The sequence below is a fragment of the Hevea brasiliensis genome, chromosome 2, assembly GCF_030052815.1.
Source record: "Hevea brasiliensis isolate MT/VB/25A 57/8 chromosome 2, ASM3005281v1, whole genome shotgun sequence".
Taxonomy (NCBI): Eukaryota; Viridiplantae; Streptophyta; class Magnoliopsida; order Malpighiales; family Euphorbiaceae; genus Hevea; species Hevea brasiliensis.
The window spans coordinates 103577321-103595343 of NC_079494.1; the positions used below are offsets into that span (position 1 = coordinate 103577321).

Sequence of the window (18023 nt, forward strand, 5' to 3'; positions counted from 1 at the left end):
TTGAACAATTTTTGAATATCTTTGAACGAAACTTTTAGACTGAGGGAATAAACTCTAATTATTATTATTATTATTATTATTATTATTATTATTATTATTATTATTATTTGATGTTGGATTATTTATACTTATTTACATAAATTCAAGATGCTTTTATTTTTTTTTTATTTTTGCTTCTTGCATTATTTTTTTTTAATTTAAGGTTTCATTTATTTTTACACAAAGCATTTAGAAAATAATCAATAGAAAATGCCTTTTTCTTTTCAAATAATGATTTTTTTTAAAATTTTAATAATTTTATTAAAATATAAAAATATTTATACATATATAATATAAACAAAACATTAATTTAATATTATAATTAAAATTTCATTTATTTAAAAAAAATTATTTATATATGAAAAATATTTTTTATGAAAAATATTTTTTAAAATAATATTTTTTATAAAAATATTTTTTATTATTTGATTGTAATATCACACTAATAATATATGTTTATATCATATGTAGAAATATTTTACATTTTAATAAAAATATTAAAGTCTAAAAAATAAAAATAACTTCTTTTATTAAAAAGATGAAGTGATTTTCTTTAAAAATAACTTAATTTTTTTTAATCAATAAAATATTTTTCCGTTAACTTATATTTTTAAATATCTCAAATTTTAAAAAATATAAAAAATATTTTTTATAAATAAATAAAATTTAAATAAAAATATTTTTTAATTATTTTTTATTAAATAAATAAAATTTTAATTGTAACAATTATGATTATATAAAAAATTAGCCTTCGATAAATTTAACACAAGAGTTCTCGATTATTTAATAAAAAAAAATTAATGGCAAGTTGACAACTTAAGCTTAGGTTCCTAAATAAAAAAAAAAATAATAATAAAAGGTAGCTAGAGCATCAATATTTAAATAATTTCTAAAATAAATTTTTATGATAATATTATTAAGAGTGTTTAAATCAAAGATGTTTATAATTTAAAATCATTACTTTAAAACCAAAATTTAAAAAGTCTTTAATTATATTAATATTTAATTGCTTATCAGTTACGACCAATCTTAAAAACCCTAAAATACCCATGGACCATAACTCAGACCCATAATGGTCCATCTCCACGAAGCTCGGAATATTATTACATTTTTACCATTTTCAGGCACATGGTTGAATTAATTTCCCCTATAATTAAAATTTTATTAATATATTATAATTTTTCTCCTATTTTTCCCGCAGCAGCGTGCTCTAGTATTTATACCCTTATACATACTAAAATGCGCAGGAACTAGTTAGCGCCCACAGGCTCTCCTCACCTCTCCTCTCCTCTCCTCTCCTCTCCTCGGTTTAGGAACTTTCTCTTTAAGTAGTGAATATATTAGTATTCTTGTACAGAAACTGGAGTGGGAAACAGAGCGGGGTAGAGAGAGAAAGAGGGTTTTATGGGTATTTGTCTTCTTGCTGAAGTTGCAGGTTTTTGGAGTATCGTGTCGGGGGTTGTCCCATTTCCATATAGAAGTGTGAATTTTTAGTTTTAGTGGGTTTGTTTCATTTTTTTTTTTTTTGGAAATAATTGAATATAATTATATAAAAATATTCTTGTTTCCTTTTGTGTGAGATAGAGAATGCTAAGAGATCTCTGGGGATACTCCTTTTCTTGTGTATGTTATATATATAGGTAGTTCAGTTCTTGTATGTGTACATATTATATACATACTCTGTATTGAGTTAATCAAGAGAGCTTGGGTTAGGAGATCCCAAATCATCAAGAACTGTAATGGGTAGGTGCTAAATTCTGTTCTCATTGAGTCTCGTTCTCTGTTTCTTTTCTGGATTTGAGTTTCTAGTACTGGTTACGGTGATTTTATTTGTTTGACTTTTCTCTTGGGCTTCTTTATTTATGGGTTTTTCCCATTCGACCTTTGTGATTTTCATTGAAACTTTTCCTTCTGTGCTCTGGTTTCTGTGCTTGATTTTACTCTCTCTCTCGCTGCTTTTGCTCGTGTTTCAATGGCGTTGTGGGTATGGTTTATTTTTTTTCCTCCTTTCTTTTAGGAATAAAATCTCTTTACCTGGTTGTTTGGAGATGTGTTTATACAGTCGTTAATGATTCAGTTATAATCGCTAGAATTTACTCTATGTTCTTTTTGGGTTTGGGTATCTGTTTTCTCATTGGTCATGTTTATTCCTTGTGTACCTCTACGTTTTTATTGGCTATTTTAATTCTCATAGCTTTTCATCTATTGTTCTTTCTACAGAGGTCAACTTGAGATTTTCACACGACATGGATGATGAATATGAGAAACTCTTTAGAAGATTGAATCCTCCCAGGTTTGCAATTTCTTTTCCTTTCCAATTCCATTGAAGGTTCCCTCAGTGTTTCAAACAAATCACTCGAGATTTACTCTTTCGTTTCTTCCCCTTATTTTTATTCTCAGGGTTGTGATTGATAATGAATCCTGCAAGAATGCAACAGTTGTAAGGGTATGCCTTGACTCTCTCTCTCTCTCTCTCTCTCTCTCTCTCTCTCTTCTCTGGGGTTTGTGGTTGTTCTCTTGACATTAATTGTTGGCTCCTATTTTCCTTTTTCTTTTATGCTTATTGACCCTTTTTTTGGTACTTGATTTTGTGATGCAGGTGGACAGTGCAAACAAACATGGAATACTTCTTGAAGTTGTACAAGTCCTTACTGATCTTAACCTTAACATAACTAAAGCTTACATATCTTCTGATGGTGGTTGGTTCATGGATGGTAAGATTTTTATTTTCTCTTCCTTCTAGCTTCTCTGTTTTTATTCCAAAATTGATTGAGTTTTTCTTTCTTGCCAGTTTTTAATGTTAGGGATCAAGATGGAAACAAGATTACTGATGAAGCAATCCTAGATTATATTCGAAAGGTGAGTTCTAAAGTTTGTAATTGATGCTATTTTCTTACCCTTCTTTTTCCTTCGTTTTTCACCCACCAGTCCATCACATTAGGACAGCACAGATCTTATTATTATTATTATTTTGGTTTTATATTGAAGTCTTTGGGGCCAGAGTCGTGCTTTATATCTTCTGTGAGATCTGTTGGGGTTAAACCATCTATGGACCATACTGCAATTGAGCTAACTGGAAGTGACAGGCCAGGGCTGCTGTCTGAAGTGAGTGCTGTGCTCACCCACCTAAAATGCAATGTGCTTAATGCAGAGGTCTGGACGCACAATACACGGGCTGCAGCTGTGATGCAAGTAACTGAGGAGGAAACTGGGTCTGCAATTACTGACCCAGAGAGGCTATCCAGGATTAAAGAACTTCTCTGTAATGTACTCAAGGGTAGTAACAAATCTAGGGGAGCTAAGACTGTGGTGTCTCATGGGGTCACCCATACTGAGAGAAGGCTTCACCAAATGATGTTTGCTGATAGGGATTATGAACGTTCTGACGATGAGGTCTTGGATGAGAATCAAAGGCCTAATGTGAGTGTGGTTAATTGGTATGACAAGGACTACTCGGTGGTAACCATAAGGAGCAAAGATAGGCCAAAACTTCTTTTTGATACAGTCTGCACTTTGACAGACATGGAATATGTAGTTTTTCATGCCAATATCGATGCTGAGGGGCAGGAGGCTTATCAGGTGTGACATTTATCTCCTATGTTAGTTGAAGGTGTCATGCGATTGATTATGAGTCTGAATTATAATTATTTTGTGGATGCTTTTTTAGGAATATTATATCAGACATATAGATGGATCCCCTGTGAAATCAGATGCTGAAAGACAGAGGGTTATACAATGTCTTGAAGCAGCTATTGAGAGAAGAGTATCTGAGGTGAGCGCTTTAACATATTTTTTGAGCAAGCGCTTATGTGCTTACAGCTTTACTCGGATAACGTATTTTTATCTTCTGCCAAGTGGTCATATTAAACATCGGCTTGCTTAAACCTTTCTGCTGAGAAACTACAGCTAACTCATGGTCCAATCATTCATAAGATTCTGTTTAGTTAGATATGCTCGTTTGTATGGGTAGATGACATTTCTAGATTCTGTTGGGAAATGTAAATTTTCACTTGTGCATTAATATGGGCTTTCATTTAACGAGTTCTTGATGCTCAATAATACGCTCATTAATAGCTGCAGAAAACAAATGCTCAAGACAAAAGCTTATGGAATATCTTGTCGTTTAGCTGTTCCTCTAGTGTTTGTCCTTTATTTTGATGATTGTATTTTTCCCACTTTTCTGATTCAGGGTTTGAAGCTAGAGCTATGCACAACTGACAGAATTGGGCTGCTATCTGATGTTACTCGCATCTTTCGAGAAAATAGCCTTACAGTGACCAGAGCAGAAGTGACAACTAGAGATGGCAAAGCTATCAATACATTTTATGTTCGTGATGCGTCAGGGTATCCTGTTGATGCTAAGACCATAGATTCCATCAGGCAAGTAATTGGCCAGACAATACTTAAGGTGAAGGGCAATCCTGATGAGCTGAAACCAGCATCTCAGGAATCACCCACTAGGTTTCTCTTTGGTGGTCTCTTCAAGTCAAGATCTTTTGTTAACTTTGGATTGGTTAGGTCCTATTCTTGAAAAGATTTTAGCTCACTCCCCCATGTACATTAAAACCCCTCATCCGCAAATTCTACTACAAAAACAAATCTCAGGCCTTTTAGCATATGTGAGACTTAAAAGTTTAGGAACAGCGCCATATGTCAAAATGAGGTAGTGAAAGCCATAGGGAGAAGTAGAAGCACTTGTATATTCGACCCTTTCCCTTTCATCAAGTTTCATTTGTTACCATTGGATCCAATCTAATGTTGGAGCCATGAAAAGGCAATAGAAGTTTACCATATTGAACTCAATTTCAACTTCTGTAAATAATTTTATTTTTATATGCTTCCAGCTAACATCCATGTTTCCATTTGACCATCTGACTATTATTTCGTTCAGTTTTCTTTGTACATGGTTTTCTGTAGATTCTTGAATTGTTTATTGTTGATTGAAAGACTATACATAATGTTTGACCCTAGTTTTGGATCTTTTGCCGCTAATTTGAATAATGGCTCTTAAGATACAAGGACTTTGAATGGAATAGGGCGGAAGAGGGTCAAATGCGAATTGGAAGTTGGAACCCATTTGGAAAAGGACCATTCCCTGATGTCATTGAATCTTTTTCTTTTTTCATTGGTGGCTGATGTTACCAAACTTGACAACAAACTCCCTCCATTTTTGGTTATTGAACAGGTGTTTGGTGGCTGCTAATGTGTTTGTAACCAAAACTTTTAAATTGTACCAAGATTTTAGATCTGAATATTTAACTCACTCTGATAGAGACTGCCAGATGGGTTTGGTTTGTGAGAGCTTCCTTCTTGTTTTTATAGGTGGAAAGTTAAGTGATACATTTCACATTTGGTAATGCTGAGATTTTTTCTATTAATTTGTCTTCCAATTAAGTACTCTTGACATATCAGGAAAGAAAATTAATTATACTATCCTATTCCCTCGGTTAAATAATTCAATATATATTATTGTTTCCATTAAGTTTTTGGTGCTTATTAGTACAGTAGCATCCTAAATACTCAATTGTATGAAATTTTAATTTAATGCAAATATTAGCTACGCAAAATGAATGTTATAAATTTTAAATTTAGCTCTAATTGTACTTGTAGTAAAATAAAAATCTATTATAATCATACTTTTTATTCAAATAACAGTTTATTCCATACTTATATGAGTTTAAGGCTTTATAGTCAAAAATGCTATTCTCTTTCCTCTCATACAAAAGAACCCATAAGATGCTATTTTTTTTATCTCGGAGGTTCATACCCATTAATTTCTTCCTTCTATGTTTGATGTAACGGTTCAGAAGTTCTTCACTCCTATTCTTGGTAGTTGACAAGGCCGTCACAAGCTGTTTCTTGCCCTATGAAGCTAACTAGTGTGAATCTGTACAGATACGTGTCAGAAACCTCAAAAATGCTTATTATATGGGCTTATGCGAACTTGCTAGATAAGAAGAAGCTGACCTGGGGCCCTGACCAAGGGGGACCTAAATGCTGCACGGGGCTAAAACTCCCGTCCCGTGACATTGGGCACGGTGCTGCTGTACTTGAATTTCTATTGGTTGCTATCTTTTGGTCCCGTCAAACTTGGAAATGAAAATGGACGAGTCTTCTTCTCCATTGGAGTGGTCCATTAAAATACTTATAATAATCCAATTGAAAGAGATTTGAATCTTCTTTTTTGACCAACATTTTCCGCAAAACAGTGTGTGAAAGGTTAAAAGCATACAATCCAGCAGTATTTGAAAAAAGACTGAAGAAGAAAGGTGGAAAGTAGAGAAATTGCGTTCCCTTTGTTGAATATCCTGTTTCGTATTTATTTGACGTGGCACTATATTATTGGTTTGGTGTGCAAATTGTTGCAGAGTACAGCCACGTGGCTGCTACACTCTTTTTGAGATGATGACACATCAGTAGGTCAGAATTGAGTGAATAGAACCCAATCTTGTTCTTAAGGCAGCCAATTGATTTGATTGCATAAAATGATTAGTCTGAGGTGGGCAATTTTTAGGTGCTTATCAAAACCTTTCATCTAGAGGATCCAATTCATTGAACTAAACTACTATTCATGCAAGTTGTGAAAGACAAATTGTCAACTCCAACCTAAAAGATTTACGGGAAGTTTGCTATTTAATTATTGAATTTTGATTAATATTATAATTTAATTTTTTATATTTAAAAATTAAATTATTTAATTTTTTATTTATATTTTTATTAAAATTATATATTTTTTATATAATATTATTATTAATTTAAATAAAAAAATAAATATATATTTTATTTAATTATGAAAGCCTTTAAGATTGGACGGATATTATAATTTAATTTATATATTTTAAAAATTAAATAATTTAATTCTTTATTTATATATACTTCAATTAAAATTAATTATTATCAAATCAATTAATTTTTTCTATTTTATAAAAAGAATTCAAGAAAAAATTTTAATAAAAATAAAGTTAATAAAAAATAAATTTTAATAATTTTAGTAATTATTAAATATAAAAATTAGATCGTCTAATTTTTAAAATATAAAAATCAAATTATAATATTAGTTAAAACTGAAGGATCAAATAATAAATTTTTCTTAATTAAATAAAGAGTATATTTTTTTTATTTAAATTAACAGTAATATTAAAAGAAAAAATTTCTAATTTTAACGGAAATATAAGTGGGGGGTTAAATTATTTAATTTTTTAAAATATAGATATTAAATTATAATATTAATAAAAAATTAGAGATTAAATAATAAATTATTCAAAATTTATTGAAAAATTGTAAGTGCATCTTGAAATGCTGAAATAAATTGATAAAATAATATGCAACTACAAATTGATATAAAATATTTTTTATATAACAACACTTTAATTAAATAATCCAAATAATCATATAAATCAAAATAATTTCAATCTAACACATTTCTCACATCTACTATATATTCTACCTAAAATTTGATGGTTACAGTGCAATTTGATGACTGAATTATTTAACACTATATTAATTATCGAATTAACGGTTAAATTTCTATCAATTTATAAAATAAATTCTTTTTTTTTAATGGGAAAATATATATAAAAAAATAGTAATTTTCATGTTATGATTTGATATGTAGAAGCACATAAGATGGTAGGCTTAAAGTCTAAAGAGCATCACTTTCAAGGCCGTTGCGAACCATCATCATCATCATCCATGGGTGTCCCTAAATCCGAGCGGCGAGCTATAGAAGACGCATGGGTGCCTCATTGAATGGTAACCATTGCCCACCTATTAAGACTTTGGTGTTTTATTCTGTGTATCAACTTCTTAGCTTGTGTTATATGCCGTAAGATTTGACCATTTGAATTGATAGCTTTGCAACAAATACAAGCGATGCATGCAGGACTTCCAATGGTTCTATAGCTTGATTTATTTTTTTTTTTTTTCATTTGTAAGAAGGAAAAACAAAAAAAAAAAACTCTGTCTAAATAGTTTATGCTTAGTCGGTCTCAAGCCTGGATAAAAGAGAAAGGTTACGGTAGATGATAATCAGGGTAAAAATTTCGTCAAACCTCATAATATGAATTCTTATGATATAAATGTTGGGGCGTCCTCTACTTACGACGCCCTACATCGGAGCCCAGGTATAGTGAGAAATATTGTAACACCCTCACTGTAGCAATTCCGTACATTCTACTGTTTCGGTGACTGGTGTTGGTCCGGACAGTTAGAACGTTTGGAAAAATATTTAGACTAAAGTAAGGAGTTATAAATAACTTAAATAATAATAAGAAAAATTTAGGAAAAATTTTAGAAATAAACTACAATCAAGTTAAATAAGTCGATACCCTAGCGATGGGTAACTCAGTGAGAAGTTGCGGTCCTCGCAGCTAGGAGACCTAAACCCAGGAGAAAATTCATGAAATAATTTTTGGGACTCCAGAGAAGAGTCATTGAGGTTTCAATGGCATTAGAATGCTAAGAAAATGCTTAGAAAAATTTTTAGATCGGTACAGATGATTTTGGCTCAATAAGCCAAATGGAGGGCATTTTAGTCATTTCGTATTCAGAGATAATTTTTGGCCAACTTGTCCAGTTAAGTAAATAATTATTATGACATAAAATATGAATAAATATTGCTAAAAATTTAATTGAAAATGAGCAGAAAAGAAAAGAAAAGAAAAATGAAGAAAATTAGAATTTTAACATCACATGATGTCATTTACAATTTGTCCACCAATCACCATTCAACAAATACACATAAAACCAATAAAAGGGGGCTGAAACAAAAGAAAAATAAACCATCTTCTTCCTTGAATCAGACCAGCCGAAACCTCACTTCTCTCTCCCTCCATTGATTCTTAACCAAAGCTTCATTTCCCTCTCCATTTCACCATAAAACCACTAGCTTACTTCACTAAAACTCATCTTCACACCCAGAGCAAGCTTTGGACAGCAAAAAAAAAAAAAAAAAAAAAAAAAGGAAGAAAGTGAAGTTTTGAAGTCTTGGAAAGTGACTAAGTCAAGGTTAGTGCCATATCACTTCCTTTTCTCTTTAAAATTGATGTTAGGAGTATGAAATGAGTTAGAAATTTAAAGAATTGAAAGAATATGTTGAGGAATTGAAAGCCATAAATTTTGCAGCCATGAGGAACCTTGAGGAAATTATGATTTTGATGGAATTAAATTTGATTAGCAATGTTCTTGATGAGTTGTATATGGTAGAAGTTGAATTATAAGGTCTTATGCATGAATTGAGTTATTGGAAATTAGGGTTTTGAGCTATATTAGGGTTTGGCCATATTGATGGTATATTGAAGTTCTAATGGTCAATTAGTGACCATTTGGCTATGTTTGATTAGTGAAACATCTTGAAAAGTGCTAGAGTAATTGTGAAAAGTTGATAAAAAAAAAAAATAGTCACAAAAATATCCCAAAGGTAATTTTGGGTGTGACGTGAAATAGGGACACATACAAAATAAAAAAATATATTATAAAAGTAGTCCCTTTATTGTGTTAGCACTTAAGATTCATTGTGAATTTCTTTCCTCTTGATAAAAAAATTACTATTATAAAAAAAAAAAAGAAAAAAGAAAAAAAAAATGGATGCACTTTGAGTTTCATGGTTAATATTATTCTCATATTTTGTTTACCTTATTCCCTTTCTTTGTTAACCACAATCTTACCCTATTTGACCCCATTACAACCCTTAAAAAGACCTAATGATTCTTTGAAAAATGCTTGTTACATTAGTAGAGTTAGATCTTTTATGTTTGCATATGGGTTTGGCAATATAATTTTCCATACATTACTCACCATCTATTTGAGACACATTGGCTATCTATTTCATTTAGGTTTGTTTTGGCACAATTGACTCTTGTAGCTGGTTGTTATTTGTTGCTTGGGTTGATTGGTTAATTCTTAGCTATTTTGTAATTGTTGAGAGTGATTGCTTCATTCTTTGTGCTTCGCTGGTGGGAATTTGGAATGTTGGTGGCTAGGGGTAAGTTGGTGGTTTGGATTTGTGATTTTTGTGTTTTCAAAGACTGATTCTATTCCCTTCCAAATGAGTTTTAATGAAATTTTTGCTTGAGGACAAGCAAGAGTTTGAGTATGGGGGAATTTGATGCATGCATTTTAGATCATCATTTAGATGTAATTTTTGCACATAATTTATCCTTGTTCATAGCCATTATTATAGATATTAACCCTTAACAAATCTTGTTTTCACTCTCTTGACCAACTTTCTTACCACTTCTCAAGGTCACAACCTTACATTGTTCATGAGGGTTTTGTGGTTGGCTAGGTAGTTTACCATAGGAGTTGCTTCCCGATGAGCTTGCTTGTTGAGCCAATTGAGTCTCCAACATGCGGTTGTGGACTTGTAATTGATCCATGGTTTGTCTCATGTGTTGCATTTCTTCCTCCAATTTGCTATTCATCTTGCTTTGTTCAGCAAAAAATTTCTCCATCATGCTTTCCAAGGTTGGCTTCGGTTCATGAGGTGGAAGGGATTGTTGTGCTCTTCTTGATATCCAGGTTGTGGCTGCCTTGTGGGCTGAAATTGAGGCTGAAATTGAGGCCTATTTTGCTGCATATACTGCTGGTTATGAGCATAATTTGAGCTTTGGCCTTGTTGAGCAAAAGTTGCTTGTGGTCTCCATGTTGAGTTGTTCACATTAGAATAAGAATTTCCCATAGGTTTCTGTTGATAACCTCCTGCATAAGCAGCTTGTTCTTGCAAATAATCATCACCATAAGAAGAGTAATCAACTCCACAACTTTGAGTTCCATCTGTGAAGGCAACTTGTTGCATAGTTGTAGGAGTTGAGGTTGTTGCCTTTGTGCAGAAATCACTAAGAAGCTGAGTCAACTGATCAAATCTTGCATTCATATAGCTAACTGAGTCAAGTTCATAAATCCCAGCCTTCTTTGGCTCAAGTGCTCTAGGATTTCCCCACAAATGGGTATTATGAGCAATCTTCTCTAATAAATCATAGCATTCTTCACTTGTCACTCTCATGAAATCTCCTCCTGCTTGTGAATCAATTATGTTTCTTATGGCTGGAGTAACTCTGGTGTAGAAATTCTGAACAATCATCCATTTGGGTATTTCATGATGAGGACATTGCCTTTCAAGCTCCTTAAATCTCATCCAAGACTCATACAAAGTTTCATCATCTCTTGGTTTAAAAGCTATCATCAAATTCCTCAAATGAGTGGTCTTCCCAGGTGGGAAAAATTGAGATAGAAAAGCTTGAGATAGCTGCTCCCAAGTAGCTATAATAGCTTGTGGAAGTGAGTCATACCACTCCAATCTTTGAATCCAGAGAGAATGGAAATAAGGTGAGCCGAATCACTTCATCTGAAACTCCAGGCTGCCTTTGTGTACCACATATCATAAAAAAATTTCTTCAAATGAGAATGAGGATTTTCAAGTGGGCTACCTCCAAATTGTGAATTCTGAACCATTTGAATGAGACCAGTCTTTAACTCAAATTGATTAGCTCCAATGATAGGTCTGTTATCTCTCACATCTGCACATCTAGGAAAAGCATAATCCAACATGGATCTTCTTTGAGGATCATTTTGATTAACCACTTCATTTTGCCTGTTTTGCTTATTTCCTCTATTGTCTCCACCAATAGCTCTATTTTGATTCTCCATATTTTCAATTGTCTCCTCTTGCTCAAATCTTTGTTGTTTTTCTTTTTCTGCTTCCTTTCTTCTCTTGTACTCCTTTTTGTTGGCTCGACAGAATTTTTCAATTTCTGGATTGAACAACAATTCAGTATCACTTGTGCTTTTCGATCGTCTCATAAACAAGAAAAGGACCTGAAAAACACAAGGAACAATAGTGAAAATAAAAGAAAATAAAAATTTTAATTAGCTTAAAACAATTAAAATCCAACTTAAAAACAAGCAATTCCCCGGCAACGGCGCCAAAAAGCTTGATACGGTGTGTCCGCAAGTACACGGGTCACAGTAGTATAGTTTTAAAAAATGATATCGATCCCACAGGGAATTGTGCTTAAATTGGAAATAAAAGTATAAGCTAATTAGAATGAAAAAATTTGAAGATATTAAAAATGAAATTTGAAATTAAAATTTGTATTTGAGGAATTTAAAATTAAATCAAACAATTAACTAAAATTAATTAAACTAGATTACCAAAAATTAATTTGAAATTTCTATTTATGAAATTTGAGAGTAATTAAATCTAAATTCAATAAAAAATAAAGTGATTCTAGAGATTGGATTTTTCAATATTGTTTGCATGTGGTTTATCCCTAATTTAGCTAAACACATGAGAATTGCAATTTTGAGGGAAATCAATTCTTAAATTTTTGAAACCTTTTTCAAGCATCTCAAAGTTGGTTTTCATTAAATCAAACCCTGTTTTTACGGTATTTCAAACCTAACAAAAACCCATTTAAAGCTTTAATTGATTTTTGGAAAGTTCCCCTTAATCTTCTTAGCTTATTTCTAACACCAAGAAAATAAAGTTTATTGCAAGATTATCTATCCCTAATATTCACTTTTCAGTCCATCTATTAAGGATTAAAGCTTAACTTAATGAGGGCCCATTCATCAAGCAAGGCAACAAGCTCACAAGCAATAAATCAAAATGTAACAAATCCCATTTAAATGGCTAAATCAGTTCAAAACCACAATACAAATCAATATTTACAAACCCATCTCTATAATCTCAATCAACTACTCACAAATCATTGTTTAAAGACAAACCCAAATGTATAAATGAAGAAATAATGGAAATGTAAGCTAAGGGGTAGAAAAACCCAGAAAAATGCAGAAGGATCTGCTGCAGAAAAGTGCAGAAACGTGATCCTTGCTGCTGCTGGAAAAATGCAGAACGAGCTCCTCTCTTTCTCTCTTTCTATCCTTCCAAAAATGCCTCCCTTGCTCTCTATGAAAAGAATATGATAAAATGAGACTTTATATAGGTGAGGGGACTGCCCTAGAATGGGTAAAAGGGGGAAGGTTCCAGAGAAAGTGAGGTAAAAAGCTGGAGTAACGGAAATGCCACGTCAACTATTTCCAGTAAAAATGACATAAGCCGAGTCAGTTGTGTCGTGGGTTGTGTCGCGGGTTGTGTAGCTCTCGGCCTGAATATCTGAAGATCGACACAACTTGCGACATAAGCTAATTCGGTTGTGCTGCAGGTTGTGTCGCTCTCGGCCATTTTTTACTCAACTTCAAAATTTTTGCAATTCGACTTTAATCTCCTCCAAATGGCTACTCTGATCAAAATACATCAAATTTCTCCAAATTTACCCTACAAAACAAATAAATTCCAAAAATTAAACTAAGAAAAGTGAAAATTGCAAAATTGACTAAATATATACTAATATCTATAATAATGGCTATGAACAAGGGTAAATTATGTGCAAAAATTACATCTAAATGATGATCTAAAATGCATGCATCAATTAGGAAATGAAGTGATTTGTGCCATGGGAATTGAGGTTGGGTGTGCTACCTTGAGTGACCTACAGGACTGGATGTGAGTCCAGTAAGTTTGGGCAGCTATAACTTGAGTTGTGTAGGTTCAATTGGTGCAAGGCCAATTGGACATGCAATTAGACACATAATGGCACAACTTTGATGAAGGAACCCTGTCTAGAAAACAAACTTAGGATGCCCTAAAAATTGACCAAATCCAGGTAGTACCAATTCTGCCTTGGCAAAATGACCAAATGAACAGTGTTTATTCATTTGGTCATAACTCAGTGTAGAAAGGTCCAATTGACCTGAAATTTATATTAATGGAAAGCTTAGGCAAATTAGAACAACTTTTATGTAGAACACAAACTCAAATTCTAGACTTTACTAAATGAAATTACTAGCTAAAGTTGAACTACCAAATCCGGCAGAACCAAAAATTGCCCATAAATTCTGGGTAAAGGCAATCTGATCAGTTATGGTGAAATAGCCATAACTTGAGCTAGAAAACTCCAAATGGGGTGATTTAAAAAGTGAAATGTAACTAGACACAATAAAGAACAACTTTGATTGAGAACACTTGGCCAAATTCTCACTGTAGAATGACCTAATGGAACAGTGAACTCTAGTACCCAAAAACTGAAATTTTGATTTATTCTCCATTGGTTAGAAGTATGGATTGGCAACTAATGCCAATACTTTTGGGAACCAAAATGTAGTAAATTTATGTGATTAGGAATCATGTAACTATTATGCATTGGAAAGTCAATAATTTGACCTAAATAGTAAAATGAATAGTAACCACTAAATTATGTGAAGTAAAAAACAAACTATAAGAATAATTGTAGTTGTTAATATAGGATGTGGTAGGTAAATTGTGAATGGTGAAATTGAGTGACCTCAATAATATAGAAAATGGTATAATAAATTAGAAAGTTATTGTAATGGTTAGATATATATAATGTAAATAGTTTATTTAAATTTTTGAATTTGAGTGACACTAAGATTTAAGGAAAATTTAGCTAAATTTGAAATCCATGAAATATTCATGGACTACTTGGAATATAAATAATAATTATTATAAATAGGGCAATGAATAAATGAATGTATAAATAAGACTTTAGTTCCCATTATTGGAGAAAGGATAAGAAAAAGTATTTTGAGTACAATGGTGCATGAGAACTATTATTTTGAATTGTGATCATTATGGATAACATAATGAATACATAAATTACGATGAATGCATAAATTATGTAAATGTTAGACTTAGAGATTTATATTTCTATTATAAAAAAGATTAAAATGCTAGAAATTATAATTAAAACCTATAATGAAATAATGAAACTTGTGAACACTTAATGGTACTATGTGCCTATGTATCGCCTAGACATGTGTGTCAGATTGGATAGACTGACATGCCAATAGGGTATTGTTTTAGCAGTACTGCGAAAGGCTTTATGCCTGTATTCATGACTTTATGCCTGCAATCATGGTTTTTATGCCCGATTATATGTTATCATGGTTTTTAGTCATACTAATATGTTATCATGACTCTTAGGCCATACTGATTGCACACGTGGTTGGCGTTTTGCGTCCCATGGTATGACGGCCCGAGGCACCACGGTGTCCAGTGCCAACGACCCGTTATCCAGTTTAGTCAGCCTGTCATAGGTTACTTGGGCAGTGAAATTTATTAAAATAAATTAAGAATATTAGCAACTGAAAACATTAGCAATTAAATAAATGAGTAAGAATATTTAAAATAAATTAGATTAGTTATTTAGCAGAAAGAATTGAAACGAATTGAAACAAATTGAAACGATATTAAAATTTAATTATTATGAAATAATTGAGGGCTTCTGAAGAGGAATAAATTAGAATAGTTAATAATAGAAGTATTATATGAAATTAGATTAAATTCTAGAGTATCCAAATTTTGATCCATTTCTTTTTTCTATTGTATATTGTTTTCTTGTTATATTATTACACCACTAAGCAGCAATGCTTAGCGCGATGGATTTGTTTCCTTCGCGCAGGTACTGAAGGCAAAACCCAGTGGATATTAGAATGGGATTTTAAAGTCCAGATTTGCAGAAGTGTCAGAAGGGTTCAAGGTTGTCACCTCCTTAGCAATGCATGTAGATAGGGCTCACATTAGTCATTTTATGTATTTTGTATAATATAAATATTTCTTATGTTGAAATGTAAACTAGAAAATTATAATTAATATTTATGTGTTATAAATTAATGGAGATAGAAAATTTTCACAAATGAGTTGAGCATGAATGGGAATGTATGGAAATGGAGATGAATGAAATTGTATGGATTTGAATATGGAATTGAAATATATAGATGATGCATGAAATGATGAGATTTTTATTTTAAAATATTATTGAAAATTTCACTTATAGAAAAATTAATGGAGCTTGTGGATACCTTGGGAAGGAGAAGGGTGAATATTGCTTGCATTCAGGAGACTAAATGGGTAGGAGAGAAAAGCAAGAAAGTGGATAATTCAGGATACAAACTGTAGTTGACCAGAAAGGAGAGGAACAAGAACGAAGTGGACAAGATCATAGACAGGACATTGAAAGATGCTGTAATAGCTGTGAAAAAAGTAGGAGATAGAATTATACTAGTAAAGCTAGTACTAGAAGGAGAAATAATAAATATAGTTAGTGCTTATGCCTCATAAATAGGACTAGATAATGAGAGTAAATAAATGTTTTGGGAAGATATGGATGATCTAATGCAAAGCATACCGAATGAAGAGAATGTTCTTATCGGTGGAGATTTGAATGGACATGTAGGAAGTGATAGGCAAGGTTATGAGAATGTTCATGGAGTTTTGGTTTTGTTAGCTAAAATAAAGAGGGGAAAAGTATTCTAGATTTTGCCATAGCGTATGACCTAATACTAGCAAATACTTACTTTATAAAAAAGGAGTCGCATTTAGCAACTTTCAAAAGTGGATAACATAGAAGTCAAATTAACTTTCTCTTAACCAGGAAGAAAAATAGAGCTCTATGCAAGAATTGTAAAGTTATTTTAGGAGAGGTTTTAACAAGTCAACATCGGTTAGTGGTCTTGGATGTTAAGTTTAGGAGCAATTCAAGTTAGGCTAGAAGAAATATTGTAGCTTGAACAAAGTGGTGGGAGTTCAAAGGAGTAAAGTAAGTGAAGTTCAAAAATGAGTTTCTCGAGTCCGAAGCATGGAAGCTGGATATGGAGGCCAATGGCATATGGATACAGATGGCATCAAATATTAGAGAAGTAGCTAGAAAAGTACTTAGGGAGTCTAGAGGATATGGACCACTCTCAAAAGAGAGATGATCGTGGAATGAGTAAGTACAAAAGGCAGTGAAGAGAAAGAGGAAATAGTATAAGAAATTACCTAAATGTGATAATAATGAGACTTATGAACAGTAGAAGATAGCAAACAAAGAGAAAAAAAATGCGATTAGTCAATCAAGAGTGCAGGCCTTTAAAAAGTTATATGAGAAATTTGGAACTAAAGAATGGGAGAAAGATATTTATAGGTTAGCAAGGAGGAGAGAAAAAAAATGTCAAGATCTCAATCAAGTTAGGTGCATTAAGGATAAAGAAGGAAAAGTGTTGGTGAAAGATGAGGACATTAAAGAAAAATAGAAAAATTATTTTGATAATCTCTTTAACAATAATTAAAGTAGTAATAGCGTGAATATAGACTACAAAGCAATAGAAAAGAATATAAATTATACTAGAATGATTAGATCTTCAGAAGTAAATGAAGCACTTAAGAGAATGAAAGTGGGTAAACCTTGTGGACCCAATGGAATACCAATTGAAGTGTGAAAGTATTTGGGAGATGTGGGAGTGGCATGGTTAACTAAATTGTTTAATGAGATTCTAAACTCAGAGAAAATGTCTGATGAATGGAGGATGAGTATTTTAGTACCTATTTTTAAAAATAAGAGAGACATAAAGAGTTGCTCAAACTATAGGGGAATTAAACTCATGAGCCATACTATGAAGTTGTGGGAGAGAGTTGTGGAACATCGACTACGTCATGACACTTCTATCTCTCCCAATTAATTTGGCTTCATGCTTGGTTGTTCAACTATGGAAGTGATCTTTCTCATTAGAAGCTTCATGGAGAAATATAAAGATGTGAATAAATATCTGCATATGGTTTTTATCGATTTGGATAAGGCTTATGATAGTGTTCCAAGAGATGTCTTATGGAGAGTGTTAGAACAAAGAGGGTATCTATTAGATACATACAAGTGTTGAAAGATATGTATGAATGAACAATTACTATTGTGAGAATAGTGGGAGGGGACACAAGAGAGTTTTCTATCTCAGTTGGATTACGCCAAGATTCAGCTGTGAGCCCTTGCCTTTTTACATTAATTCTAGATGAAGTGACAAAATATATATAAGAGAGTATCCCTTGGTAAATGGTGTTTACGGATGATATAGTTCTGATAGATGAGATACGAGAAGGAGTCAATAGAAAGCTAGAGCTTTGGAGAAGTATTCTAAAATCAAAGGGCTTTAAG

The 18023-nt window shown here is 32.3% G+C and overlaps 1 protein-coding gene and 1 non-coding gene across 3 annotated transcripts; both read left to right on the forward strand.

The window, feature by feature from the left end:
- Nucleotides 1-1280: 1280 nt before the first annotated feature.
- On the forward strand, nucleotides 1281-4887 carry LOC110664652 (ACT domain-containing protein ACR4-like). Of its 2 annotated transcripts, none has more exons than XM_058137008.1 (8): nucleotides 1281-1782; nucleotides 2260-2332; nucleotides 2440-2485; nucleotides 2639-2753; nucleotides 2831-2898; nucleotides 3028-3618; nucleotides 3707-3811; nucleotides 4229-4887. In XM_058137008.1, the coding sequence occupies exons 1-8, from the start codon at nucleotides 1779-1781 to the stop codon at nucleotides 4568-4570; spliced, it is 1344 nt and encodes a 447-aa protein (XP_057992991.1). In that variant the 5' UTR covers nucleotides 1281-1778; the 3' UTR covers nucleotides 4571-4887. The 2 variants fall into 2 exon arrangements, with proteins under 2 accessions (XP_057992991.1, XP_057992995.1); XM_058137012.1 differs by lacking the exon at nucleotides 1281-1782 and adding an exon at nucleotides 1798-2023.
- A 6242-nt stretch (nucleotides 4888-11129) lies between these two features.
- Nucleotides 11130-11236, forward strand: LOC131178156 (small nucleolar RNA R71). Its single transcript, XR_009147285.1, has one exon. It is a non-coding gene; the product is annotated as a small nucleolar RNA R71 (small nucleolar RNA).
- The last annotated feature ends 6787 nt before the right edge of the window (nucleotides 11237-18023 follow it).